Source organism: Phodopus roborovskii, unplaced genomic scaffold (assembly GCF_943737965.1).
Source record: "Phodopus roborovskii unplaced genomic scaffold, PHOROB, whole genome shotgun sequence".
In the NCBI taxonomy this organism is placed as follows: domain Eukaryota; kingdom Metazoa; phylum Chordata; class Mammalia; order Rodentia; family Cricetidae; genus Phodopus; species Phodopus roborovskii.
The window spans coordinates 13483001-13499406 of record NW_026126459.1 but is presented as its reverse complement, the minus strand read 5'-3'; the positions used below and the strand labels follow the sequence as shown (position 1 = coordinate 13499406).

Here is a 16406-nt window from a genome sequence, read left to right as displayed (position 1 = left end):
AGAGGGAGAGAGATCAGAGAGACAGGCATCACAGAGAAGAGAGAAAGAGATGGAGGAGAAATAAAGAGGTAGAAGGAGAGGCAGACCACTTTAGTCACTACTGTAAGAGCACAGACTGTCCCAAAGAGTGGAATAGGAAAGGAAAGACAGGCTGTTCTCTGGTGAGGTAAATTCTCAACCTTCACCTGGGCAGGAGGAAACAGAGGGGTGTGAGGGGAGAGAGACAGATGACAGAGAGGAGGAAGAGAGAGACTGGGGGAGAGAGGTGAGAGATGAGAAAGACACTAAAGGGAAAGAGAAGAGAGTAACACCAGGAAGAGACTGGAAGAGAGAGAGGAGAGCAAAGGAATGAGAGGAGACAGGAGAGTGAGATCAGAGAGAGAAAGGAGAATGAGCAGTGACTGAGAAGATGAAGAGAGAGCAGAGTGAGGAGAGAGGGGAGGCAGTAAAGAAAGTGAATGTGTAGAGCAAAAGAAAAGATACAGAGGGTAAATGAGAGCAAACAGAGAAAATAGGTGAGAGAGAGCAGGGAGATAAGAGAAAGTGAGAAAAAGAAGAGAGAGGACAGAGATGGAGAGTAATGAGGGTAAGGAGAGAGAAGAGAGCAAGACAGAGGAGAGGGGGAGGAGACAAAGAGGGGAAGGAGAGATTTAAAAAAGAATAGAGTGCAGACAGAAAGGAGAGTGGGGGAGAGACAGGAGAGAGAGGAGAGATGTAGAGAGAGCGAGGTGTGAGGCATGTTCACCATTTTATACATTGCAATAAGAGCTCAGCACATGAGGCCCAGTTAGATAAGTTGGGAAGGCAGAGATGCTCTCGGGTAAGGCGGAGTCTCATTCCTCAACCAAGCAGAAGGAAAGACAGACAGGAGGCACTGGGACTGTGGAGACAGGAGAATTCTGTGGTTCACTTCTAGCCAATCTAACCAATGGCTAAGCTTCAGATTTAAAAAAAAAATACCTTCCATAGGCTGGAGAGATGGCTCAGCCATTAAAGGCTAGGCTCACAACAACAACAACAAAAATACCTTCCCTCTAAAAAATAAGCTGGAAAGTGAATAGGAGAGAAAGTCAGGATGGACCTCAGGTATTCACACAGAGACATTCATACACAAACACACATATTCACAACAACAACAAAGAATGAATTAAAAGACAGAAATAGGGCAATTGCAGAGTTGGGATAAAAAACCCATCACTTCTTCAGACTGTGGGCACATTGTGTGGCCCAGAGTGTCAAATATAGCTCAGAAGGACATTGTTGATTTGTGTGTGTGTGTGTGAGTGAGAGAGAGAGAGAGAGAGAGAGAGAGAGAGAGAGAGAGAGAGAGAGAGAGAGCCTATTAGAGAAATGGGAATAGCAACTGAGTATGGGTTTTTTTTTTTTTAATGTGTCATTAAAAGCCTTAAGAACAAACTCATGTATTTCACAAGTATGTTCACTTGTGATAGCATGAGCAGGAATAAATCCCTGATGAAGCCTCCTGTCAGAATTCTTAATGTGAATGTGGGTTGTGCCTTCATTTATTTAATAAAATTGGTATTAACAATGAACACAGCTAGCTGCCAGCCCAATAGTAAAAGTAGACCACTAGCTCGGCACCATGCAACTCTAACCTGAGGAAATGGGAGTGACTGGGGGAGGGAGTGGTTGCCAAACTAATGTTCTTCAGCAGACTCTGAGCAACACATTCCCCTGGTACAAACAAACAAGAGAGCTTCTGTGGAGAAAGAAACAGTGTCAAAGCTTTGGCCCAGAGCACAAACGTAGTACAGCAGCCCTGTGTCGGAAGCATTTCTGTCCCGGCAGCAAGCAGAAGTCTTACCCTCAAACTCACAGTAGTGCACCCCATTCAGTCAGTAAGAATGTTGGAGTCTACCATCATCCCTATGAAAATTTCTCTTAGGTCAAGGCTGCTTAGGCTGGTGAGCTTCCAAAAGCAAAGGTCCACCTTCCAGAAAGAAAATACAATTCCTTTTATTCATTTATTTATTCCTATGTATGGACAACATGCATGTCTGTATGCCAGATGCATGCCAGGTACCCACAACAGACAGAAAAAGGTGTCAGGTCCCCTGGAACTGTAGTTACAGATGGTTGTGAGCCATTATTTGGGTGCTGGAATTGGAGCCCAGGTTCTCTGGAACAGCAGTCAGTAACCACTTCTCCAACTCTCTAGCCCAAAGGAAATGCAATTCCTTAACAGCCATCAAAAGATCAGCATTAGGCCAGGGGGAATTGGTACACACCTGTAATCTTAGCTGAGGTAGAAGACTCAAATGTGAGGCCATCCTGAGCCATAGAGTGAGACACTGTCTCAAAAAAAAACAAAAAAACAAAAAAAGGTTTTAAATTCACAGATGAAATGCAATCCCTAATGAAAGACAGAATGCAGGACAACAACCTGGGAGTTTAAAGTGGCCTTGAGGTCATAGAAGCCACACTGCCCTGGCAGGAATGAGAGTATCAATCCATCAACTGGAAGGGCCACAATTTTCAAGTCCTGCCTAGTCCCCTCCCTCTAGCATTACAGGTGGCAAGTAACCGAACAACAAAAATATTTACCAGATACCTAGAGTCACCCTTGACATCACACCTCCCTGGCAATTTTACCTTTAAATATCTTTCAATCCACCCCACCAGTCTCCAAAAGATATACCTGTCTCCAAGGACCTAACAATCCAAATCTGGTCATAGGTTCCTTCCCTTAGTCTCCAAGGAACAACCTGATCTCAGGATAAAAATGGAACCACTATGCTGGTCAGGTGTTCCTTCACGCTCACTTGGAACACTTGTCCCCATTCCTCGAGAGCCTTTGTTTACAAAGTCTTGCTAGCACTTTCCCCATAGAGGGACCCTCCCTTAACCTAGAGGCAGGAGGCAGGGCCTGGTCCCTATTCCAAATGACTTGACAGATTTTGTTGACCCCTCCTGGAAGGCATCATCCTCCCTGTGGAGTGGGGGATGGGGGAAATGGGATGGGAGGGTGGTCAGAGGGCATGGAAGGGAGGGAGAGAGAGAACTGGGATCGATATGCAAAATATGAAAAATAAATAAATATTTTTTAAAAAAAGGCTTGTTAGACAAACTGTCTATGTCTGGCCTGCTCTGTTGCATCTGGTCCAACCCTCCAACCTTCACAGAGACTTGACTGCAATCACACAACCCTGTCACTTACTCTAGGAGGGCTCTGTAGCAGCAGATGCTAGGAAATACACAGCATTAAGGCCTGACTTCACAAACATCTTCCAGGGAAACCCATAACTGCATTGGGACAGGATGGGGTTCCGCTCCTAATTTCTGTTCACATAAGGCTAACACTTTTTACATTGTTTCTGCCCATGACCCCAAAAATTTTTATGTGAACCCCAGTATATAAGATAGGTATACGACTCAAAGGATGATACATCATATAGAACTTTGTTTTAACTTTATTTTACAACAATTCTCTGATACACATATAATTTTACCATTTAAGACAAAAGCAAAGTCTGGATGTGCTTGTTTTAGTTTTATTTAATAAAATATTAAATCTTGACTGAACATTTGCTATGACATTTTCATAGTCGATTTCATAGTTTAGATATTATGATCAATGCTGAGAATGCTGCTATAGCACAGAATGGCAGAAGTATGCTTGTCCTACTTCTAAGCCAAAATTTAGTTCTTTTTCCTTAATGAAACTCAAGTCAACAAAACACCAATTTCTAAAGCCAAATATTTTTAGCACAATACAATTCAAAGATATACTAATTTGACACATGCTGGTTAAAATAGTGACAGAATAACAGTAGAAATCTTGTTTTTGTTTGTCTCCTGAAATTACGCTGTTATATTCCATACGTACAGTAAAACACTGCAAATCATAGAACAATAGAATTGACTGAGCTCTTTTAAGCTTCAGTGAAACCACAAGAGGCCAGAGGCCACAAGGGGAAGTCTACCAGAAACCAGAAACAGATACATTACATTTTTATTTTGAAATAATTTTTGTTCATTGCTGTTAGGAACAAATGGCTAACTGGGATGCCTATTTAACACATCAAGGCAGACTGGCCACCATGTTCTCCCAGCATCTCTCTGTCCCTACATGTCATAGTGTATGGCTGGAATATACTGACCCTATCCTAAACTTCTCCAGCCCAGGCTGGGCTGCGCACTCGCCCCCCACCCAGACCCAGCGCCCTTCCATATATAACCCAGCCATTTTGATTGCCCAGCCCTTTGTCCAACCTTTAGTCTCCTGGAGTCCTGGCTGTCCTCTCTCCCCTCCTTCCTCTTCTCACATGGCCCAACTTGGGGTTCACTCCTAACTTCTGGCCAAGCTCTCCCTTTTATCTACAATAAACTTTCTCCACTGTACCTAGAACAGTCATGTCCTTCCTTTTTGTTTTTTGTTTTTTTTTTTTTTTTTTCATTCAATCGCGCGTTCAGAAACGTTATACAGTTATCAAATTTTTTCCCACAACCTACAGATCCATATGACCGCATCAATAGATTACAGTGACAGACCACAGATTACGAAAAGTAACTTGCTTAGGTTTATCCTATTAAGGTGTCACAACCTGCAGCAACCTGTGGCTGGTCAGATGCCTTTCCAACCTGCGGTTCCCACTCCCGCCCCTGTCCAGTAGCTGAGTGCACCCAAAGGAAATGATGTGCAATGCTGGCAGTTGCCAAGCAGCCAGGCAGCCAGGCACTGCGCTAGCCAGCCCGCACCCCGGCGGGGTCCTTCGGGCCATTGCCGGACAGCCCAGCTCGGGGTCCTGGTGCGGTCGCGTAGCAGCGGCAGGGACGCGGCCAAGCCGCTACCAGAGTACGGTCGCCTGTTAGAGGGTAAGCCTTTGTGACCCAGGGGCTGTGGTGGGCAAGCGCATCAGCGGTGTCCCGGGTCCCTCCAGGCTGAAGCAAGGACGAAGTGCCTGGGGAACCCGCCTGAGAGGAGGGGCGAAGGGAAGGCGGGGACCCGGCCGAGGCCCCACCGCAGTTGGCGAGTCCACGGGAGATGGTGGTTAGGCCTGGTGGGCGCCTAAAAGCGTTTGTCACACGAAGTAGAGCTTGCCCCCGCCCCCAGACCTGTGAGGACCGTGACAGTCACTGAGGGGTTCCTTCGCGAATCTATAGGCGGGGTTTGGCTATCGAACGGATCGCTGCCTGTGCAGGATGGAGGTGGAAGGGGCAATCCTCGCTGTGCTCACCTATAATCATTGCTGGAGCCTGAGTTCCGAGGCCGCGGCTGTGCGGAAATGCAGTCGTGCAAACGCGGGACCCTGTTGCTGATTTTTATACCAGGCTAGTGTCGGCGCCTGTGTCCTAATCCTCACTGCAGCCAGTTGAGCCCGCTTCAATGTCAACTCGAGTTAATTATCAGTGAGTGCGAGCTCCTACCCCTGCGCCTGCTGTGCTGTGCCCAGTTAGTGAAGAATCCAGATTGTTGTGCAGTCCTAGTATTGTTTGGGTCTTATTTGGGTCTGAAGCGATGGTGTAACACACCGATGTTGTACTTATAGAAATATGAGGAGTGTGAGTTTTCACAGAACTGAAGTACAGTTTGTGCTTGACACGTAACATCCTTGTTATGCCCCAGTGTCCTCTTTACAAACCTAATAAGCAGTGAAATATCTGAGTTGAGGCAGTGAAGGACAAAATTTTGGTGTAGGTATGGTTTGTATCATTTACCTTTAAGAAACTGTTGAAACTACTAGACCAGTGCTTCTCAATGTATGGGTCGCGACCCCTTGGAATTCAGATGGCCTTTTCACAGGGCTCACAAGACCATCAGAAAACATGGGTATTTACATTAGGATGCATAACCGTAGTGATATTACAATTATGAGGTAATTGTATGAAAATAATTTTATGGTTGGGTATCACCACAACATGAGGAACTGAATTAGAGGGTTATAGAACCACTGTACTGAAGGTTAAAAATAACACCTACAAAAAAAGTTTTGTGATGGCAACAAGATGGAAAGGGAAGGTAGGACACGAATATGGGTCAGGCATCATTTGTATGATTAGTACAAGCTCGTTTTTTTACCAAATATCAGACTTACCATGTGAGTTAGACACTATTTGTTGTTGTGTTTGTTGCTTTGTGTTTAACAAGTAAGAACACTTGTATGTTGAACTTGTAAATCTAGTATGGAAGGTAGGAGGAGGGGTGTGACACAGTTGCATCTGAAACAAGAAATGACAGGAGAATGTAGAGGCAAAGCTATAGCCCTAAGGCTCAGCAGATAGTGGCCAAGATGTCAGGTTGTGTATCCTTGGGCACTCTGACAGCTGTTCAGGAAAAAGAAGAAAGTAGCTTTAGTTGAAGGGAGATCTCATCTCTAACAGTGGCCTCTTGTTGACTTTTCCAGACAGTGATAAGACTCCAAGGCTGGCTCTTGTCTACAGCCAGGAGCTAATGGCAGGGGACAGAGCCAAGCATTGTGAGCTGGACCAGGAGAAATATGATGCACACAACAACGTGAAGATCATCTGCCTGGGGGACAGTGCAGTGGGCAAGTCCAAGTATGTTGGGAAATTAGGGGAAAAGACACGATTGCAGAATGCACTGATTAGCAAAGTCCTCCAGAGATGAAGATGTGATTTCTATGAGCTGATGAGGGGGAGCCTCAACTCTAGCCCATGTGTGTGGGTGAACATCAGGCTTGTGTCTATGATCCTATTGATGAAGAAATGGGAGAGAGAGTCAAAAGGATAGAACTCAGGGAGTTTTCTGAGTCCTGAAAGAAGTTGTAGAATGGGTCACCATGGGAATTGCTAGAATAGTACAGAGTATGGAGGTAGCAAGTGGGGATATTGCTGCATGTGTGAGGGTTGAGGGATTGCTAGAGGGGGACAGTGGGAGTGGAGGAGAGGAACGTGATAGGTAGAATACAGGCAGTAAAGATGCTTTCTTGGAGGGACTCCCTGAGTTGAAAAGCACAGGTAGCAATGATAATTGACTCTGATGGTGTTAAAGACCAGACTGTTGTTCTGCCTTGGGTGCCTGCCTGTGCAGGGTTAGAACTCTGCACCCGGAGGGCTGAAATCAAGCTCTGCCGTCCACTTGGCTTTATCTCCATCAAGCATCCAACCCATCCAGGGTGAGATAGCAAGAGTGCATGCCCATTTCTGCCTTCAAAGAATGAGGATAGTTGTTCCTGTGTAAATGTCTGGTGTAGTTTTCCACCCCAGCTGTTCCCAGATCACCACACGCTCTGCTTCAGACCCGGATAGCTATGAGGAGTTCCTAGAGGCCTAACTAATGTTAGGCCAGCTTCATGAATTCACATTCATTTCTCCACCGTATGTTAAAGCTCTGCTATTGTATTTTACAATTGCTTTAACCTCCACAGTATCCCATACAGTTAAGGTAAGAATTTGGAAGATTGCCCAGTAAATATCAGCTCTCTGTCTACACTTGAATTTAGAACTGACACAGAAAACTAAAGTGGCAGGGACCAGTTGTTGACTTGATAACCAATAGACCTTTAGGGAAATGTGGACTGGAGAGAAGCCCAAGGAGAGCCTACTAAGTCATCGTTAACCTAAGTCAGTGCAAGAAAAAAAAAAAAAAAAAAAAAAAACTAAGTTGTTAACAGAACATCAAAAGACTGACACAGTTCTGCCCTCTGGGACATTTTGAAGACGAGTTTCCAGCCCCTATTAGACCTCAAGCAGAATGTTAGAGAAAGAGAGATCATGGCAGAATCTGTGTCTAATGGAAGGTTGGTGGGTGGGAGAACCTCATTTCACTGTACTCAAGAATTCCTGGGCAGTTTTCAGTATTCCTAGGCCCTAAGGCTCCTTTCCAGGTGATTCTAGACTGCATCATGTTGACATTTGAAATTAACAATCATAGAAGTATTAAAATATGTTTGTTTTTATTTAAAACTTATATATACTGTTATATAAACCATATATATATATATATGTGTGTATATATATATATATATACATATATATATATATATATATATATATATGATTTTAACATCTTTCCAGGAGGCCAGAGGCTTGTTTTATTCTTTGTTTAGATTTACTATTTGGTAATAACCAAGAAAAGGTTTCAAGGCTACCCTGTGGCTCCAAACTGTATACTAAGTTAAGCTTGTTAATTATGCTCACACTCATGTATTCAGATCTGACTGGACACCGGTGCACTGCCTGGACTTTGGGACATAGCTGTAGACTAAAGATTCCCAAACTGCTGTGCCACATACTCTGTTCTGATTGATAGAGGTGTTAAAGTAAATCAGTTGTGTTTCTGTTAGGGTTCTGTGCAGGTCAGGGAGAAGCGAAAGAGTACAAGCGGGGCGGACCTTCTTAGCTATATCACACAGTCACTTTACTGCTCAGGTGACATCTGAGCAAAGCCTTAGGGAGTGGCTGAGTCTTGAGAAAATGACTATTGATTCAACAGTCTGCAGAGATGGGGTAATTCTATGTGTAGCACTATGTGAAATGGAAACAATGGGTCAGAGAGCCCAATATAAATTGGTGCATAAAAATGACACCAGTGGTTTGGCTGTGTGGCCTTGGTAATGGTGATTCCCCATGGCACAGGCTTGACTAGAAACTGTGACTGTGAAGAGATTGGAAACTTCAAGTGGCTTCTAGATTGTCAGCCCAGGGGTAATAAAGTAGGGACAAGAAGATAGAGATGGTACGTGACCTGTGACCTTGCACATTTCCCTTTCAGACTCATGGAGAGGTTTCTCATGGATGGATTGTATCCTTAAAGACTTGAAATGTCCTTTGTTCCTGTGGTTTTTCCCACTTTCATGCATCATAACCTCCAGTCCACTCCTTTATACCAGCAGCCCGGGAAAAACCAACAGGTTTCCTTCACACCAGATCCTTATATTGGGGTTTCTGCCAGGAAGGCAGAAAGAACAGCAGACAGCACTTAGTCTGTATCAAATGCCTGGATGCAAATCTTGCCTCCTTAGTAGTTCTGACCTTGAGTAAATCATTTCACCCCTTTCCTCAGAACCTAAAAAGTCTTTGTAGGAATAAGTTTTATAAAATGTGGGGTGTCCTCTTTTCCTTCATCCTGTGAACTGCTGCCCTGTACAGATCTGGAGCTGTAACTGGGAGCTCCTTAAAGGTTCCCTAAGTAGACCCCCAAGAGCTGCATGCAAGAACTTCAGGACCAATGAGTCTCCCCCGATCTTAGCCCCCAAAGGCTAATGTCACTCACTCTACATCAAGCCCCACTCTGTTGCTTCCACTTTGCTCATACTGTCCAGCTTATTTCAGCATCAAGAGATGCTGTTCCCCAGGTATTTTGTTAGTGTTTCACACACAAGTGAACTTGAGTTTGTAAATACTTTGCCAGCTGCCTGGTGTAGGTGCTTTTTACTGTGGGACAGTCATGATGCTCCAGCCTAATAAGAACTCTGTCCATGAAAGACTCAAAGTGTCCACAGTTACATTTCCTGGCATCATGACACCACGTAAGATGACTTTTCTATAAATTCCTGCTCTGTTACCTCACACTTAGGTATCCAGGGCATTCTCCCAGGTTCTTCCTTAGACCTTGTGTCACTGAAGCTGGCTGGCTGTCTGTAGGATTTATTCAACTCGAAAGCTAACTTCTTTATAGGGAGGACAGAGTCAGGAGGACAGCCACAAGTTTGAGTTACTTTGGAAAAACTGTCTCATTAAAGAAAAGACCAGTCATGGTGGCCTTTAATCCCAGCACTTGGAAGGCAGAGGCAGGCAAATCTCTGTGAGTTCTATCTAGGCAGCCAGGACTGCAGAGTGAGACCAGTCTCAAAAAATTAAGAAAAACTAAGTAAGGAAGGGGGCCCATTCTATCACATAAATGTCCCCTTCCCCATTTCTGTACCTCTTTTTACTCACCTTTGCTCCTTAACCTGCATCCAGTCAGCCACAGCAGCTGTCCACATATGCTCTGACCCTGTATAAGCACAGGGCCACAGTTGACGGCAAGACCATCCTTGTGGGTGAGCAGCATGGGCCCCCAGGCCACGCCGAGTGTGGGATGGGGTGGTAGGAAAGAAGGCTCAAGAGGTAGTGAAGGAAGAAGAAAATGGGAAGTCAGAGAGCGTTTATGGAGGCAAACAAGACACACAGTCTCGGGAACACCCATGCCAGTACTAGTGCACAAGGCAGGATTTAGAAAAGCAGACACTGGGGGCTGGAGAGATGGCTTAGAGGTTAAGAGCACTGGCTGCTCTTCCAGAGGACCTGAGTTCAATTCCCAGCAACCACATGGTAGACCATAACCATTTATAATGAGATCTGGTGCCCTCTTCTCGCATGCAGCCAGAACACTGTATACATAATAAATAAACAGGGAAGGAAGGAAGGAAGAAGGAAGGCAGGCAGACATGGGAAGACTGTCCCTGCCAGAGGGAAGAGGAACACAGAGGCCTTTGAGTAAACTTCCTCATTACCAGGGTTATCATGTAACCAGTATCAAGAAATAACATCCGTGGCCTGACCACTTCTCAAATGTAAGACATGACTGTCCACCATCTGTGGAAATTTCAATCTTGAAGGGCCCCATATCTTCATTGTGGGGACAAAGCATACCTACATTCTCCATTCTGAGACTTCTTTCTGCACTGACCTTCCTTCTGGTTCTTTGTCTTCCTACACACACCATTGCATATGCACCTCGCACAGTACATGCATGTTTCTGCACAGAGATCTGCATGGAAACACTTGGGGCATGTGGGGAATCTCTCTGTACTCCCAACCCCCAACCCCATTGGGCAGACAGAGTTGTGTTCATGTTGCAGACTTCTGGGATACAGCAGGCCAGGAGCGGTTCCAGAGCATGCATGCCTCCTACTACCACAAGGCTCACGCCTGCATCATGGTATGAAACCAGCTGGGTGATAAAAAAAAATGGTACTAGTCAATTCTGGCCCAAGGGGTAATGAGACAAGGGGCTCAATTGTCCTTGGCCCCACTGCCAAATACAGATGTGTAGAAGGTTCAAGGCCACCCAAACACTTCACCTTAGAGCTTCTAAAAAAGAATGTGCCAGAGGAGCTGTCCTCAGATGGGGACAGGTAAAAGAAAGGCCAAGAAGCTGGGCTCCTGTAGCCATTGTAGTGTCCAAGGGAAATATGGCTAAGACAAGGCCATAGCTGGTTCCTGACAGAGCACACCCACAGTGAAACTTCAAGAGTACCCGCAGCTATTACCTACTGCTCCTGAGACCTTTCCCTCTCAGACCAGCCCTCCCTACCCTCCCAGGATCTCACTGTCCTATTTAGGATAGTTACCATGGGTCCACCCAATGATGGCTTCAGGTAATAGACTGCACAAAAGTCCCCAAAAGTCAATGTGCACAGGGCTCAAGTGAGATTGAAATCCTATCTCCTGGGAGTTCCTGCCTCCCAGCTCCCAGGCTCATTTTCTAGGCCACCACTCTTATATGCTGAGAAGGAATATGTTTTTCTTTTAACCCACAAATGAAACATTCACATGAACACCATACCAGGCATCAATAGACTGATTGAGGTTTGATTCAGTTTGGTTTGGATTGGGTTCGGTATTAGGGAATAAACCCAGGACTTTAAGCATACTGAATATGTGTTTTCCCATTGAGCTGAACCCCAGCCCCATAGCCTAGTTCTCTGAATTATGAACCGTAGGGATTGTCACCAAGTGAGAACAACACTGTCAGTAAGAACTGGTGTGGACTTGCTCACAGAATGACAGCTAGACCTCAAGCTGAGTGCCCAAAGAGAACCAGGTAGGAGCCATATTGTTTGGTGACAGCTCTGTAAGTCGCTCTGGCTCTAATCACAAAGGAAGGAAACAGGTGCTACATCTCTGGTAAGAACACATGGTGTGAATAACTAGACCCCATTGTTATTTGCCCTGGCATTTTATAGCATTTGACACCACCTAACCTGTCTAGCCCTACCTCCTACAACATGCATACCACTATTTTCATTATGAATGGATACCATCTCACCCATAAGGAGTAGCACAAAGGGGACACAGAAAGGACTGGTCCATTCTCACCATCCCCCATCTGTTCTTCCCTCTACAGTTTATACACATTCAATGGAAATGTCACTCATTCAGTCTCTGCTTAGATGCCACCATCCCTCAGCCTCCTCTGATGGTTTAGAGTCACTCTTTCAGTGTCCACGCAGGGGACTCTTGGCTACTTGTGGCACTAGACTGAAAGTGGTGTACACATAAAGGCCACCTGGAGGGCTTGCCAGCTGGTAGAGGAGGACAGTGAGAGGACATTAGAAGGGACTCATCACCTGTGTCTCCACAGTCCCTGAGGCATAAAAGTCCTTGAGAATTTAAAAATTCTCAATTCTAATAAACAAGTCTACTAAATAAAAGAGTGAAATCAGGCAAATGGAACAATGTAACCCCAGAAGTCACACACATACACACATGGGGAGGGGGGGATGGAAGGAGGTGGACAGAGAGAGAGAGAGAGAGAGATCAGCCATTTTAGTTTCAGTCCTGCTCTGGCATTTAGTATTTGAACTTACCTCTTTTCTGTCTGAGACTACCAACTTCACCTGTGGTACATGCCCATTGGTTTCTCTATGGCCCTTTTCTGGTGCTGGTCTGAGTTTACATACACCTATTTGGGTGTGTGTTATCTTTAACACACCTAAACTGTCTTTCTACCCTCCATAGGTATTTGATGTCCAGAGGAAAATCACCTATAAGAACCTGGGTACCTGGTATGCAGAACTTCGGGAGTTCAGGCCGGAGATCCCATGTATCCTGGTGGCCAATAAAATTGATGGTGGGGCCATCCCTGCACCAGGGTGACAGTAATTCCTGGGGACCCAGCACCACACATTTCCTCCTTTCAAAGCATGGGTAGCCTTCAGTCACTTTCCCTTCCCAATGGGAATGCCAGCAGCAAAACCTGCCCTCCCAAGACAAATCCCTGTTAACTGTTTCCAGGGAAGTTCTTGATTGTCCCTTCCCTGCTTCCTAGCACAGAGCCCCAACTGACCTTCCCTCCAAATTTTCCCCTTCCCTGAGTGGACAGGTCAGTGCTCTGCTTCTCTCTGCAGCAGACATACAGATGACTCAAAAGAACTTCAGTTTTGCCAAGAAGTTCTCCCTGCCCCTGTACTTTGTCTCAGCTGCTGATGGTACCAATGTCGTGAAGGTAATGGCAAACCAGGGGCAGTCTGCCGAAGTGGCTTACCGGTCCTGGAGTTACAGGGAGGAGGGAAAGGAAAGAGGGAAAACAAGGACAGTGAGTGGCTAGGTGCAGCAGGGGGCAAAGAGGCTGGGAAGAGCCCATTTTGAGACAAAGTCCACTGACTGTGGGATCAGAGTGATGGAAAGGTCCAGTGGAGGGTGAGACTGCCGATTATGAAGGTGGGGTCCAGGATCCTGCCCCCTGCTATGTTTCTGCCATTTCTGCCTCACTTGCAGCTCTTCAATGATGCAATTCGATTAGCTGTGGCTTACAAGGAAAGTTCCCAGGACTTCATGGATGAGGTTTTACAGGAGCTTGAGGTAAGTCAGGCCCAGTTTTCAGGTACAATAGGAAAAGTAGATGGTGTCTTTCGAGATGTAGACTATAGCCCAACATACAGAGTGTTGCTTGCCTGTGCCACCCCTCAATGCCTCAGAACTACAATTGGACAAATGCAGGGTCAGGCCTCACCTATGGCCTTCTTCACAGAACTTCAAGTTGGAGCAGAAAGAGGATGCACCAGACCAAGAACAGAGTGGCGTGATCAAGAGCCCTTCTCCTTCTTAATCAAGAGGACACCCCCATGTGGCTGAGCTGGGATACTGGGGAGCCACTTGGAATACCTGACATCTCTGGAGAGCCTCTCTAGGTTACCTCTGCTCAACTTCCTACAGACCCAGTGTTCTATGATCCATGATGAGGTCAACACAAACACACTAGACAGACATGACATCCCAACTTCCTGCAGCAGGATGAGGGATCATGTCTTTCACATCTCCCCACCCTACCAGCAGCCTAGCAGTGTAGAAGCCGTGAACATGCTCATATGTCTTAATAGACATTTGATGTTTGTTGTCTTTCATCCCAAACTGACCTCAGGGACTGTCCTCACACTCCTGCTGACAGAATGACTGCTAGCCCCTGACTCCGCTGTGTCCTGCAGAATCTGTGACACCTCTGTCCCTTTTCCCTCTGAATCTCCCAGCCAACTTTTTTAACAATATTTTGGGCAGACAACTGTTAATTGCAGATTTTTAGTGCTAGCTGTTTCAGGAGCTCTTCTAGGTCAGGTGGAGAACACAGGGCTCTATTGCAGTCACGTGACAACAGGGCAAGTCTAGCCATATCTGGTCATATACACACATCACTATTCCCCACCACGTGAACAACAGCTTCTTTTAAAGCCTCCATCTCAGGGTAGAAAGCGTTCCTCCACTTCTCTAGAGCAAGTTAAACACTGCATGTTCTACGGTGGCAGGAAATGGCAGGAGAAGAGGTGTGCTGCTTCCTGCAGCTTGCTAGTTTGCTTTATGATTATCTTGAGCATCATTTGCATTGTCTTTATATTTTGTTTATATTGGTTCCTTTTTTTACAATAAAGATTAAATTTCATAAACATTAAGTGTCTTAGTTACTTTTCTATCGCCATGGCAAAACACCGTGACCAAGGCAACTTGCAGAAGAAAGCCTTTACTGGGGGCTCACGGTCTCAGAGGGTGAGTCCAGGACCATTGTGCTGGGGAGCTTGGCAACAAGCAGGAAGGCATGGAAGCAGGAGCAGTAGCTGAGAGCTTACACTTGATTCACAAGAACAAGACAGAGAAGCAATAAGCCCATCCCCAGGGACACATCTCTTCCAAGACTACCTCTCCTAATCCTTCCTAACAGTTCTACCAGCTAGGAACCAAGCATTCAAACATGAACTAATTGGAGTCATTCTCATTCATTCCTCCACACTAGGTACCTATGTGTACTCTGTGGTCTGAAATTACAAAGAAAAACATCAACCACACTGAAGGAAGACTGCCTTGATCTGCTACCATGCTGTAGTCCAAGTTAAGTCGTTATTGACTACAGGAGACCATTTCAGTGGAATTTATTGTTTGTGGGGGTTTATTAATTAAATATTGATTTGAGATCTCAGCAATAAGTGTGTTTTCCCCTTGAAGTAAAGTGATACTAGTATCTTCTACTTGGACTCCTGATCAGGAATTTTCAGAAATGGCATTACTCAGAGGAGGTAAGATTTCTAGAACAAAAATAAAAACTTGTTGCTGGGCATGGTGGAACATGCCTTTAATCCCAGTACTCAGAATGCAGAAGCAAGTGGATCTCTGAGTTCAAATTCAGCCCGGTCTACATAGTGAATTCCAGTCTATCCAGAGCTACAGAGTAAAATTCTTCCTAAAAGGAAAAAAAATAGATACTGTAAATGTTTATTAAGCTGGGGAGGAGGCACATGTGTGTTGCAATTTTGGGCAGCATGAGCTCATGAGCTAGTTAAGTGCTCTACCACCAAACTACATTCTAGCCCTGTATTTCCTTTTATGTAAATAGCTTTGTTGAGATAGACTTCATGCACTAAAAAATGTACCAGAATTGATTTCACATAGCTGTCATGTACAAGGCAGAGCCTGAGAAGATAATTTTTAGATGGCCTACTGGGGCTGCTTTCTCAGATGACTAAGGGGAACACAGAGTGAGGTGAGAGACCAAGCAAGGTTTTGATCTCAGCTGGAGGCCAACTTTACCACCACCTCCAATCCCACCAAACTCTGAAGGACAAACTGTCCCAGATTTGGTCCTGCCTGAAGACCAGAGGACTGTCAGCAAGTACATGAAACACAGGAGACAGCTTGTATCCTCCAGGGCAAAGTGGCTCCTACTTTAACTCAGACATTTCTCTGGGGAAAGAGGAAACTGCATTTATCCATTAGCACTAGTGTCGGGGTAAGGGGGCTCATAAGATACCAACTACTGCACAATAGCTGTCACTATGCTTTATGATTTAGCTGGTTTTTGAAGGGACCGAATTAAATAGAATAAATAGGAATGTAATATCTGAGATGAAATTCACATGACTAACCCATTCAGTTCATTTCATACTGTCACAATGTGGTCTAACTGCCAAGTCTACATAGTTCCATCACTCCAAAGAGAAATTCTTACTAATGATAAGTCTGTGTTTCATATACGTGAAAACATACAATGTGTGACTTTTCATGTCTTATACTTCAAAGATTCATCCAGAGCAGGGCACAGTGTTGTGCCACTTGGGAGGCAGAGACCAGGCTACATAGTGAGTCCCAGGTCAGCCAGGGCTGGAGGAGGAGAGAGAGAGAGAGAGAGAGAGATTAATCCATGTATCATGTATTTTATTTCTTTTATGGCATGATCATGTTTCAAAATTTATATACTCAACAATTTGTTTACTGATAAATATTTGAGCTGTTTG

The 16406-nt window shown here is 45.1% G+C and overlaps 1 protein-coding gene across 3 annotated transcripts; it reads left to right on the top strand.

Moving 5' to 3' along the window:
- The first annotated feature begins 4741 nt into the window (after positions 1-4741).
- On the top strand, positions 4742-14569 carry Rabl2b (RAB, member of RAS oncogene family like 2B). 3 transcript variants are annotated; one of them, XM_051189669.1, is made up of 8 exons: positions 4742-4836; positions 8696-8725; positions 9886-9965; positions 10767-10846; positions 12649-12760; positions 13038-13135; positions 13408-13491; positions 13661-14569. In XM_051189669.1, the coding sequence occupies exons 2-8, from the start codon at positions 8700-8702 to the stop codon at positions 13736-13738; spliced, it is 558 nt and encodes a 185-aa protein (XP_051045626.1). In that variant the 5' UTR covers positions 4742-4836; positions 8696-8699; the 3' UTR covers positions 13739-14569. The 3 variants fall into 3 exon arrangements, with proteins under 3 accessions (XP_051045626.1, XP_051045625.1, XP_051045624.1); XM_051189668.1 differs by lacking the exon at positions 4742-4836 and adding an exon at positions 6375-6519 and having other exon boundaries at positions 13041-13135; XM_051189667.1 differs by lacking the exon at positions 4742-4836 and adding an exon at positions 6375-6519.
- The last annotated feature ends 1837 nt before the right edge of the window (positions 14570-16406 follow it).

Coding starts and splice junctions, on each gene's coding strand:
- Rabl2b (XM_051189667.1), top strand. CDS start 6,413: ATGGCAGGGGACAGAGCCAAGCATTGTGAGCTGGACCAGGAGAAATAT. Junction 6,520..8,695: donor AGTGCAGTGGGCAAGTCCAA/GTATGTTGGGAA, acceptor TTTCCCTTTCAG/ACTCATGGAGAGGTTTCTCA. Junction 13,136..13,407: donor ATGGTACCAATGTCGTGAAG/GTAATGGCAAAC, acceptor CCTCACTTGCAG/CTCTTCAATGATGCAATTCG.